We start from the raw sequence: 13,269 nt of genomic DNA on the forward strand, positions 1-13,269 counted from the left end.
TCAAACCTGACTTTTTAAACAACAAACAAAATCACCAACAACACACCTGTGAGTCCCTGAAGTACATCTCATATTGCTGTATCATCTGTCTGCTAATCAGGCTCCCATGATAAACCACAACATTAATATCAGTCCACGTACGAAATTCTCTCTCCCAGTTTGCAATAGTAGAAAGTGGAGCAATAATCAGGAAAGGTCCTCTTATACCAGTCAGAAGGATTTCGTAGAGGAATGTAATTGACTGAATGGTTTTGCCAAGACCCATTTCATCTGCTAAAATGCAGTTTCGTCTGAAATACACAAATATATTATCCATGTATATTTTGGGTTTTTCTGTATACTACAACAGTTTAAAAGATAAATATACAAAAATAATCAGAGGTCAAGTAAAAATACTTGCATTTATAGAAACATAAAAGCTGCTGAAGTGCAGATTTGGCTAAAGATTTTAATTTTATTATAAAACTGCAAAGGGAAAAATTGAGTTTTTTTTTTTTAATAGCTCCAAAATAAAGGCACCACCTGTTAGATTATCTAACTTTTTAAAAGAACGAAATGGCAAGAGCAAAGCAAATTAAATATATTATTTATTCAGGAAGCATTCATTAAATGCCTTCTATCTCTTAGGGACAGTATGAGAAGACGGGATACAAAAGAAATAGAATATGTTCTCTGTCTTCCAGGGGCTTGTGACTATTAGAAAAGCAGTTGTACAAATAAATAAAAAGTCAGGCAATGTGCTTTCACAGAAGCACAAATAAAGAAGCGGTTTTCAACTGTGGCTATGCACGGGAACAAATACCCACGGCATTCCCCTTTACCTTCTGATTCAACTTAAACGGAGTAGAATAAAAGCAACTGTCATTTTTACAATAATCTCCACGGGTGATTATGACATATGGCTAGTTAAGAATCATCAGTATTAAATTTATTATGGAAGTTTAGAGGAGTAAGCATCTAACTCTGGTCAGAAGAGATGAGAGAAGACTGCCTTCAGAGAGGAGGTCAGTAATGAGTATGATTTTGCCAGAGGGCAGAGCAAAGGAAGAGCAGTATAAAGAAGACAACCAATTGGTAGGGCATAAGTTGTTTAATATGGTTTTGAGGGGATGATAAAGAGAAGGCATATTAGTAAGACAGGCAAGTGTCATAATTAAAAGTTAGACATTATTCCATTATGCAATGGGAGGCATTGAACATTTTTAAAGAAACCTGATGAGATTAGGTTTGTACTTGAAGTTTACTCTGGTGCTACTGTGACTATGAGAGGGTGAGGTGACTTGAACTTGGGACAGTAATTGGGAAAGTACTGGAACAATGCAGGAAAGAACAGGTGGATATTCAGACCAAGGTAGGAGGATCAAAAGGAGAAAAGTAATTCCAAAGTTAGTTGAATGATTCTGGAATTGGGGACCAAACAGATATATGCAGTACAAGATGACAGTTAGATTGCAGTCAGGGTGACTAAATAAGTCATGTTAATCTTTTTTTTTTTTTTTTTCCTCGCTTTTTAGGGCCGCACCTGTGGCATATGGAAGTTCCCAGGATAGGGGTCAAATGGGAGCTGTAACTGCCAGCCTATGCCACAGCCACAGCAACGCTGGATCCAAGCCGAATCTGTGACCTACTCCATAGCTCTCAGCAATGCCAGATCCCTAATACACTGAGCGAGGCCAGAGATGGAACTCGCATTCTCATAGATAATAGTCGGGTTCGTTAACCGCTGAGCCACAACAGGAACTCCAAGTCATGTTATTCTTAACCAACATGTAAAATATGCAAGAAGAATTAAGTTTTGTATAGAGGAAACAGGAAATGATAAAGTTAATTTTGAATTTGCTATGTTTAAAGAATCATTGCGCTAAGACATTGAGGTAGCAAGAAGCAATCAAACATGGGCTTGAAATTCAAGGCCTTAGTTAAGGATGTTAATGGTAAATGAAGACATGGTGGGAGTGGTATAAGTTTGGCATCAGGAGAATAAACATGTAATGTGAGAAGAAAGTGAAAAACAGAACTTTGGGGAAAACAAACAAAAAGAACACTAAAAGGTAAGCAGAGGAAGAAGAACCAGAAAGACTATTGAAATGAGTTTACAGAGGTACTGGACAGCTGGGAGACGCACACTGTGGAAGCTGCTGGGGGTCAGAATGGGGGAAAATTTTAACGAAGGAAGAAGTAGCAACTACTATACCATGTGGCAGAGACAGCAAATCAGGGCCGAAAAGTATCTTGTGGATTGGAAAGTTTCCGAGATGATACAGAATCAAAATCCAAACACAAGATTAAAGAGAACTAGAGATGAGAAAATGGGAAGAGTTCATGAAGCCTACTCTTCCTAAACATTTGTCTAGAAAGTTACAAAGAGGGATCAAGGTAGCTAGAAGGAAAAACAGAGCTAAGAAAAGGTTTATCTTTTTCTTTATTATTATAGATAGGTTAAACCCAAATTTGTTCATAGACTGAAGGGATGGTACCAGTCTTAAGAGACAATTTGAAGATATAACAAAAGGATGATAATTGATTGCACTGAGGTTCTGAAAAGACCAGATGATATGCCTGTCAAGAACTGAGGTGATAGCATTATTCTTGGTCCTGGGGAGGGACCATACAACATCTGATACAAGGACAGAGGGAAGAATGGCTAAGATACATTTGGAGGCTTGGGTGTGAAGGCAGGCCAGAATCTGAATGATATCACCTATTAGCCCTTGGCTTCCCAATGAAGCCGTCTATATATGACTCTATATATGAGAATGAAGTGGGTAGGGTTGTGATAAAGTGCTAGAGGAAAGCGGTATAAGTTTAAAACAAGCAACGGGAGAGGGTACTAATAAGAGAAGACAAAATAAAATTTTGTTAACTATTTTCCTAAGAAAATTCTCTTGGGAAAATGATTAACATTTAGAAAATATAAACCAGGGGAAAGAGCACTGTGTGGGATAACAGGTTCCCATAACTCCAACTGACTGAGTCTCATGACTCACTATTACTAAGTGTAACAATTCAGAAGAATCACATGAGACGTAAAAATACAGGAAAATGACTGTCATAAAATTTTGCTATTATTACCAATAATAGTGTCTTCGTTTGCTTTTTTATATACAGTCTCAGACTTTTTTCTCAATCAAGATAGCACTTTTTACTTCTTTTGCAATTAATTTCTTATCTCATGAAAAAAAGTATATTCCAAAAAGCACTCTGAACAACTTGGAAATTTAATAATAAAAATGGGTAATTCATTACTAGGTTTATATTTTATTCCTTATCAACTGCTGACAATCTGTGCCTTTAAGACTTAACATTACAGACCTATCTAATTCTTTATTTTTTACCATGCCCACTGCATGTGGAAGTTCCCAGACAAAAGGTGGAACCCACATCACAGCTGTGACAACTCTAGATCCTTGACCCCCTGTCCTCCAGTGGGTTAAGGGTCCATCTACTTAACTCCTAATAGATGTAACTGCTCATACCTTACTAATTAGATTCAAGTATTGGCAGACAGTACTGTAAGTTGAAAAATAGTCTATAACATAGCTGATGTTTGATGATGTTAAGACAGGTATTTCCAATCTCATTAATCAGCTTTCTTCTATTCTGACTGGTATATATTTAAAGGAAGCAACAGTTCCTACTGTGGTTCAGTGGCAACGAACCCAACCAGTGTCTGTGAGGACTGTGGGTTTGATCTCTGGCCTCACTCAGTGGGTTGAGGATCCAGCATTGCTGTGAGCTGGGGTGTAGGTTTCAGATGTGGCTCGGATCTGGCATTGCCATGGCTGTGGCATGAGTCTGCAGCTGTAGCTCTGATTCAACCCCTGGCCTGGGAACTTCCATATGCCGCGCACACGTGCAGCCCTAAAAATAAATAAAGAAAGCAATTGTAATCAAAATCCTAAATTACACTTTACATCGTAACCAAAATTTCACTTTCAATAAAGATTCCATGACAATAATAATGTAGCAACAGCAGTACCAATTATATGTAATGTATTTTGGAACATTAAAAAAACACTAAATTTTTTTCTTTTAATATATACTACATACCTATTGTACCAATTGAACAAGAGCCAGTTGAGTCCTTCCAGTTGATATTCCCTGAGTTGATTGCCATTTTTATAATCCCTGGATTGATCTATTTTTTTCCAAATATTAGAAGGAGGACGATCCTTTGTGGAAAAACAAAGAATGAATGATTTATTTCAGATTTTTTTTATCTTTCGTACACCTCCTACAAGGTAAAAGCATTGCTTTAAAAATAATCATAGAAGAATGACATTATATGGTATTATGATAAAATTTATGAACATTTTAAAACCAAATAAGTTCTACACAAACTTCCAGAAAACTGAAGAGGAAGGCATATATCCCAACTCATTCTATGAAATCCTGATTCCAAAATCAGACAAAGACATTACAAGAAAACTACACACCAATATTCCTCATCAACAGAGATGAAAAACTCATAACAAAATTTTAGAAAATGAAATCCAACAATATATAAAAAGGGTAATAAAGCATGACCAAATGAAGTTTTTCCCCAAGTATGGAAATTAGATTAAATATGAAAATTAATCAATTTGATCAAAAGACTAAAAAACAAAAATACGATAATTTAAATAGATACAGAAAAAGGATTTGAAAAATTCAAGATCTATTCCTAATAAACACTCTTATTAAATTTTGAATAGAGGGAAGCTTTCTTAACTTGATGATAAGGTGCATCTATCAAAAAGTCAAAGCTAACATATTTTATGGTTAAAAACAGAATTCTTCCTCCCTAAGATTGGAAAAAGACAAGGATGTCTACTGTCATCACTTCTATTCAGCATGTACTGCAGGTTCTAACAGAAGCAAGCAAGAAAGAGAAATAAAAGTCATAAAAATTGGAAAGGAAGAAGGAAAACTTTCCTAACTCATAGAAGTCATGATTTGTCTACATGGAAAATCCTATGGAATATAGAAAAAAGAAAAACTAAGAAATGATTTTATCAATGCTGCATGATAGAAGATCAATATACAGAAAATTGTATTCTATCTTGTAGAAACAATTAAAAACAAAATTTAGAAATACTATCTTATAATAGCATCCAAATATGAGATATTTTGAGTTCCCATTGTGGCTCAGTAGTATTGAGCCTGTCTAGTATTCATGAGGATTTGGGTTTGATCCCTGACTCTGCTCAGTGGGTAAAGGATCCAGCACTGTCATGAGCTGCAGTGTAGGTCGCAGATGCAACTTGGATCTGGCATTGCTGTGGCTGTGGTGTAGGCCGGCAGCTACAGCTCTGATTTGACCCTTAGCCTGGGAACTTGGGAACTTCCATATGCCTTGGGTACAGACCTAAAAAACACAAAAGGAAAAAAAAAAAAAAACAAAAAAAACCCATAATATTTCTGTAATTACTACTTATAATAATCCACATTAAATAATATTCTCCATGATTTTCTTTTCAGCAATCCAATCACTATTAACACTTCCTTAGTTTAGGCCATTAAGCCCAGAAGATACTTCATTTCCAGAATCTCTAAAAAAACAAAAAACACTTATCTCCTACACTATTTTTTTTTTTTTTTTTTCTATTTCTTTGGGCCGCTCCCGCGGCATATGGAGGTTCCCAGGCTAGGGGTTGAATCGGAGCTGTAGCCACTGGCCTATGCCAGAGCCACAGCAACGCAGGATCCGAGCCGCGTCTGCAACCTACACCACAGCTCACGGCAACGCCGGATCGTTAACCCACTGAGCAAGGCCAGGGATCGAACCCGCAACCTCATGGTTTCTAGTCGGATTCGTTAACCACTGCGCCACGACGGGAACTCCTCCTACACTATTTGTCTTTGATAAGCTAGCATTGTTGTCAAATTGATTTTACATTAACTGAGGGGGTTAATTCTATTGGCTGAACCCCTTTACTAAGGACTACATTATATATCTAGGGCAGTGGCTCTTCCCAGTCATGTGCATCAAAATAGCCTTTTTAAAAACCCATAAGCCTGGGAGTTCCCATCATGGTGCAGCAGAAACAAATCTGACTAGTATCCATGAGGATGTGGGTTCAATCCCTGGTCTGCTTCAGTGGGTGGGGTCTGGTATTGTGGTGAACTGTGGTGTAGGTCACAGATGCAGCTCGGATCCTGTGTTGCTGTGGCTGCAGTGTACGCTGGCAGCTCCAGCTCTGAACTGACCCTTACCCTGGGAACTTCCATATGCCACAGGTTCGGCCATAGAAAGCAAAAAAAAAAAAAAAAAAAAAAAAATTTAATTAAATTAAAAAAACAAAAACAAAAACACATAAGCCTGGGATCCACTCTCAGATATTCTGGTTCTGGAGCCAGGCATAGAGATCAGGCATCTCTAATTTTTGAAAAGTTCCTAAAGCGACTGAGTGATTCTCAGTCAAGCATCTCTGACTGAGAAACACTGATCTAAAGCAAAAGCTTACTTAATGAGTGAGGCTAAAGATTAGGTTACCACTGAAGCATGGTCCCCACCCTCAAACGAAAATCTTTCCTTTTCATGATATTCCTTGGACTCCTCCTCCCTAAATTAGTGAATTGACATTTTTGTTTCCTGGTTCAAGGAAAGGCACTCTGAAGTCAAAAGGAATGGAGGTGAGCTGCTATTCTCTTGGTAATAGGCTAAGGGTATTGCTGGGAGATAAATTAAAGAGACCAGAAAATAAAAAGACAACCAGAAAAAAAATTGATGATAAAAACAATACTGAGCAGGGCCCTGTGGGACTCCTGAGCACAAAAGCCTTTCGGTGTTCCCCATTTCTTATTTTTAGGAAATGGGCCTCTTTCAGCCTCCATGATCTTCCCTGAGTTTCAAGGGGCAGGTTCAGACAGCTGCTGATTAGGGAAGGAAGGGGATGCAGAGACCAGGGAGGAACAGTCAAGCAACAACCGTACAGCCTCACAGCCTCGGGGTGGGATCCTGGTTCCCTCTCAAGGGTTACACATAATAATATAAGCATCTTACATAACTAGGAGAAAAGTTATATTCCTTAGACTTCTTTTAGATACGAAATTTAAAATGAACAGCTTGGAGCCCTTCCTTGTGCTTCTCCCTTGTTAGATTGCACCCTAAACACACAATCACCCGAAAGCTAAATATTAGGCACCAGAGCACAATTGCCTGTGGGTTAAAGATTATTAGCATATGATGTTTTTCAGGAGCTTTCCTAGTTTGTTCTCATCTCTAATCAATATGCCCCTTTCATAAGTACTGTTATTCTAGGCAATAACCCAGAAGACCATCACCAGGATCACGCCTCGATCTCCTGACGCCAGGTTCAACGACTAAGATTCTCCCAAAGAAAGAAAAGTGCATGTCTGCCGCAAACCTGATTCTTATCTGAAGCACTATTTTTGCTCTTTTAGACTATATAACTCCCTGCAATTCTTCCCAAAGGAAGGGCACAGTCTTTAAGGTATCAGCTTGTTGTGGTCTCCTTTGTCTGGCAAAGCAATAAAAGGTATTTTTTTTATTCTCCTCCACCCAAAACTCTGTCTCCAAGTCTCTATTCAGCACCAGTACAGAGGCTGAGTTTCACTAACAGTATGATCTCTTCCGTGCAACAATGAACTAATTTCGTTTTCTTACATCACATCTCCACATTTTTAATGGCAGCCCTCCTTACACTGGTGCTAATTGAAAAGGGATATCTGTTACTGACTTTTCATGTATGAACTCCCTCTTCAGCGAAGTAAGAAATTTCTATGACCAAATTATATTTGAAAGAAAACTGGCCAAAATATTTAACAAAACTTGATGTGAATTTCTTTTGGTTGGCTCCAAAATTTGATTCACAAGACAATTCTGTGCTTTAAAGAAATGCAAGTAAAAATTAACATAACTGTTAAAATGTAATATCTTGCCATAACCTAGAAATCTAGTCTTCTTACTAGAAAAATCAGTAACTGACTCAAGGGTTTTGTTTATTTTTTTTTTCCTATGTAGGGAAGCGACAGATATATGAATAAGAAATCAGTGTACTTAGTTTATGTATGCCTTTAACAGTATTCTATATAAAAAAGGCTTTTCTAAAATTAAATAGGAGTTCACATCGTGGCTCAATGGTAAAAATTTGACTAGTATCCATGAGGATGCAGGCTGGATCCCTGATCTTGCTCAGTGGGTTAAGGATCCAGTGCTGCTGTGAGCTGTGGTGTAGGTCGCAGACATGGCCTGGATCCCGTGTTGCTGTGGCTGTGGTGTAGGCCAGCAGCTATAGCTTCAATTCAACCCCTAGCCTGGGAACTCCCATATGCCTCAGGGGTGGCCCTAAAAAAAAAATAATAATAAAATAAATAAATAAAAATAAATAGAAGAATATTTAGTTATGAAGAAACACCTGGTTTACAGAATACAAGGGAAAAGTGGGTATAAGGATTCTTCTTTGATAGAGAATTAATAACTGTTTAGAACTGAAACACATTCTTGACATTTTTATAAATGACAGGAGAGAAAAAGCAGTGGGAAACTACTTGAGTTAGAAGTATTTGCAACTTTTCTGAAGGGAAATTTTGAAGGAAATACTTACTGAAATTTTAAATGCACATATGTTCTGACCAAATAATTATAGTTCTGATTTATCTTACAGAAACTTGTAGAAGGACTCAATGTTCAATGTAGCATTGTTTATAATAGCAAGAAACTGGAGTTTCCACTAATGGAGGAATAATTACATTAACACTCACATGATACTATGTAGTAATTTTAAAAATACAGTATTAATTGCATACGAAAGAATAAAAAGTCAAAAATTACGTTAAACCTGTGGAATAAGGAAGTGTTAAGATTTTATGATGCGAAGACATGTTCTTACCAAATGTCTTGTGTCAGGCCGCAAAGCTTGCAATTGTTCAAACTCTTCTATTTTTGCAAGATCTACATCTTCTTTTAGTTCCCAAGTACTATCTTCATATGGTAATGAGCACCACTTTACTAAGTAGTAAATAACAGGCTGTAAAAAATTTTTTTCATTTTACCACTTTGTAAAAGAACAGTAAGAAAGAGTTTCCATTGAGAATCCCCAGAAATAGTTTAAATATATTAACCTACAACAATAAAAACTTATGAAACTTTTTTTTAATGTTTTTAGGCCATTAGCTTTAAAAAAGTATTATTTTATTTGGAAGGTTTGAGGGTTTTTTTGAGTTACTTAAGTATTTCTACCAAATATTTACCTCACCAGTATCTTTGTCTTCACAAAAAGAGACTTCTAACACTCTGTCTACTTCAACGTAGTCAGGGTTAAACGGTTCTTCTTCCATCTAAAATTAAAAAGTCACTTAATTGATATTTGACAAAGAAGTGGAAAGATGAAAGTGAAATTAAGATAAACTTCCTAGCTATTTACTACAGAACAAAAACATAAGCCTAATTTTAATTAATTTTCCAAGAAATGGAGTACTTCCATTTTAATCTCCAAAAGGTATGTAGGATATTTGTGTATATTATGAATCACCAAATTATATATAATAAAATTAACTAAGAAATACCAAAACCATACGGTACTCTAGACAAGTAAGTTACTCTAGAAGGTAGCTCTTGGATTTCCCATCATGGCTCAGCAGAAACGAATCTGACTAGTATCCAAGAGGATGCAAGTTCAATCCCTGGTCTCGCTCAGTGGGTTAAGGATCTGGGGTTGCCATGAGCTGTAGTGCAGGTTGGAAACGTGGCTTGGATGCTGTGTTACTGTGGCTGTGGCGTAGGCTGGCAGCTACAGCTGCCATTTGACCCAAGTCTAGAAAACTCCATATACCACAGATGTGGCCCTAAAAGAAAAAAAAACAAAGACCTGTTCCTTAAAAATTTCCTAAAGGGAGCCTCTGTACCTTTCTTTCACTACCATCCTCAGGTCACCAAACCTATAGGCTCCTCTCTCACTTGTATGGAACACACTTTATCTGCTGATGGTTCTTGTGCTTAAGACCTACTTACTTAACTAAATGCAAACTCTCAGAGCTACCTCAGGCTCTACTGGACTCATTTACCCTTCAACCTATACGTCTTCCTACAGTTTCTAATTGGATTAATGGTAACGGCAGCACCTCCATGCCCTACTCCCAGTTACACAAGTCAGAAATGGAGAAGTCATCTTAGATTCCTCTTTTTGTATCCCCCATAGCTCTTAAGTCATCAATTCATACAGATTCTATTTTTATCTGTAACAAACTGGTTCCTCCCTCCTGATTCTCACTGCTTCATCACTTCTTTTTGGACCTTTACAAATACCTTCCTAACCAGTCACTGACTCTATTCAAGTCCACATTACTTTTTGTAGAGTTAACAGGCTCATACCTTTTCCTCCAGCCTCATCTCCTATTGCTTGACAGAGCTGTACCCTGGATTTCATGCTCCAGAAGTACAAAAACAAATGCTTTTCAAACTCCATGTTCTGTCACACCTTCATGTTTGTTTTTTAATTTTTAATTTTTTAAATTTTTTGGCCATGGCATACAGCAGCTTGAAGTGGAATCTCAGTTCCTAGACCAGGGATCAAACCTGGGCTGCAGTGGCGCAAGTGCTGAATCCTAATCACTAAGACCACCAAGAAATTCCCCTATGCCTTCATGTTTTTATACTTATTTTTCTCTCTTCTGAATAGGTTGCTTCTTGTCTGTCTTCTTCTCTTCTGTCTGCTTCCAAAAGCCCATCTCAGCTCTCTGATGCCTCTCTCCTCTGTTTAATCTCCAAATGTTGTAGTACTCCATGTCTCTGCCTTTAGTTCTCCTCACTATCTCAAACCTTTCCTGAGCTATATTACCATCTCCACATACAGGACACACTTGGTAACAAAGAGCACTGCCAACACTGGACTAGTAATAAGGTACTCTTAAGAAAATCTGCACAGTTCCAATTTATGTTGTTCCTGAGTCGTAAGAGAAAAATTAATCTTCATGAAAAATTAAAAGATTATTAGTTAAGTACTTCTAAAATCTTCAGCTCATTAGAAACTTTTACATCAGAGTGAAGAAATGAAAAATTTTTGCGGACCTCCCAGCATCCATAAACTACTAGGTCATTACAATTGTCAAAGTTTTGAAAGAAATAATAGTAGCTTCATGGTGGAAAATAAATCTGCCTGATACCCATAACCTAGAGATTAAAGTTAATACCACCAATAATGGGACAAATAGGTATTATGTACATCCTGATATGATTCACTGAGAAAGATACCACAGCATTTCTGAGGTGTTCTTTTAAAAAAATGCATACCGTGAAACTGAAGAAACATCAGATTTAACCACACATTGAGGGACATGCTACAAAAATAAACCACCTAAACTCTTTGAAAAATGTCCAAGGAATGAAAAAAAAGAAATGTTGATTAAAGGAGACAGGACAACTAAATGCATTATGTGCTACAGGATTGGATTCTGGACCAGAATAACTTCATGCAGGTGTGTGTGTGCACGTTATCTTTCTCAGTGAATCGTATCAGGATGAACATAATACATACATTACTATTTCCGTTACTTGAATAACTTTGCTCATAAAACATTTTAAGATATTAACACACTCAAATTCAACTCTAAAAAGTACTGAAACACATGCTAATTTAAAAATACAAGAGTCATCTACCATTCTGCACTACTAGTATTACTGCTTTAGCTATTTTCCAAGCTAAATTGGGGGGAAGAAAAAACATACAGACAGACTTTGTATACAATTCTCAAAAGTAGAAGCCTAAGAATTAAAATGAATACTTAAATTTTTGATACATAATACTACATGTGTTCAGAGTTCAACACATAACAGTCTTTTTTTCTTTCTTACATCTGCAAAAAAATGTGCTCTTTGTGCTTGTCTCAATTTGAATCGTTTGATTTTCTGCTGGATCCTTTTATCTTTCAGAAGCTGCTGCTCTGTTGCCCACTCACAGTGAAGATAGGAGCTACAATTTTTATAAAAGCATATTATTAAGATGATATACAAAACAAAGTTTTAGATTTTTAATCAGAGCATCTAAAACAAAATATTATCTTCAATTTTACAAATAGGTAGTTCATCATTTCATTTAATGTCAAGACACTTCAGATAATCTCTAAAATAAAGCTATTGTGATCACTATACACTAAGAAGATTGTAGTGGAAAGGTCTGCAATTTGCCATACAGAAAAATGGTAAACTGAATCACAAGAGGAACAAGATGTGACTTAGCATTTATTTCTTCATTGTAATAGTTTTTTCATGATGAGAAAGCTAACCTGTTCTGAAACCAATGTAATTTTATTTAAAACACTTTCACCTAAGTGTAAGAAAAATTGAATAAAATCCAAAAAGTTCAACAATATAAATACAACAAATGTGTATCTTTGTAAAAGCATAATTTATAAATATTCCTGCATTTTAATGTTAATAATTAATGTTTCCTGGGGGGAAAACATTCAAGTTAAACATGCAAGATTTTCAAACCGTCTTTGTTTTTTAATGACTTTAAAGTTCATGAAATAATAAATAATAAAAAAGGAGTTCCCATCACTGTGGCTCAACAGAAACGAATCTGACTAGGAACCATGAGGTTGCAGGTTCGCTCCCTGGCCTTGCTCAGTGGGTTAGGGATCTGGCATTGCCGTGATTCATGGTGTAGGTTGCAGACACGTCTCGGATCTGGCGTTGCTGTGGCTGTGGCATAGGCCGGCAGCTCTACCTCCAATTAGACCCCCAGCCTGGGAACCTCCATATGCCACAGGTGTGGCCCTAAAAAAAAATAAAATAAAATAAAATAAAATAAATAAAATGAAATAAAAATAAATAAATAATATTTTAAAATGCAGATAAAATAAAAACCATAATGTAACTTAATATGTTTAAACAGATTAATGAATATTTAAATTATATCTATTATTTTTCTAACTCAAATACTTACTAATTCTTGTATTTTACAAAAAATTCTTCTGTATCAATCATCACTCCAGGCGATACCTAAGAAAATGAGTTCAATAATTATGACTTTTATAATCAGGACACTGCAGATAAGGTATCAGGTGTAATGTATCATTACTTACTTCCTTTTTTATAATTCTAGAAGATAGTATTTTGTCCACAATTGCAGCATCTTCCTCACTTGGATTCTCCTATGTGAAGGAGGAAAAAAATATGACAACACATTCTGAAAACTCTTTTAGTTGCCACTATGTTTATGAATACACGAAAATTTAACATTTATTTAAACCCATGTGCCAGGGACCAGGTTAAATGTTAGGAACACAAAAATGAAAAGAAAAAAAAAAACAAACTATTGTTACTGT

General features: G+C 36.4%; 2 protein-coding genes across 51 annotated transcripts in view; one reads left to right on the forward strand and one right to left on the reverse strand.

Annotated features, from left to right (window-relative positions):
- The window catches only part of RPGRIP1L (RPGRIP1 like), a 343,331-nt gene extending 333,522 nt beyond the window's left edge, over positions 1-9,809 (forward strand). The window contains exon 24 of the transcript XR_014805894.1: positions 9,782-9,809. The gene's annotated coding sequence lies outside the window, so the exon portion shown is untranslated. The remainder of the gene's footprint in view (positions 1-9,781) is intronic.
- Positions 1-13,269, reverse strand: part of CHD9 (chromodomain helicase DNA binding protein 9) — a 242,136-nt gene that overhangs the window by 68,997 nt on the left and 159,870 nt on the right. For all 50 annotated transcript variants that reach the window (XM_084960257.1, XM_084960261.1, XM_021094174.2 and 47 more), the window contains 7 exons: positions 13,027-13,095; positions 12,888-12,943; positions 11,795-11,912; positions 9,196-9,282; positions 8,835-8,972; positions 4,051-4,172; positions 47-290 (listed from right to left, as the gene is read on the reverse strand). In XM_084960257.1, coding sequence (XP_084816383.1) covers positions 47-290; positions 4,051-4,172; positions 8,835-8,972; positions 9,196-9,282; positions 11,795-11,912; positions 12,888-12,943; positions 13,027-13,095 — 834 coding nt within the window. The remainder of the gene's footprint in view (positions 1-46; positions 291-4,050; positions 4,173-8,834; positions 8,973-9,195; positions 9,283-11,794; positions 11,913-12,887; positions 12,944-13,026; positions 13,096-13,269) is intronic.

This window comes from Sus scrofa, chromosome 6, assembly GCF_054392235.1.
Source record: "Sus scrofa isolate SSC_HxYL_T2T_F1_AM1 chromosome 6, Sscrofa_HxYL_maternal_Yorkshire_Landrace_v2.0, whole genome shotgun sequence".
Taxonomy (NCBI): Eukaryota; Metazoa; Chordata; class Mammalia; order Artiodactyla; family Suidae; genus Sus; species Sus scrofa.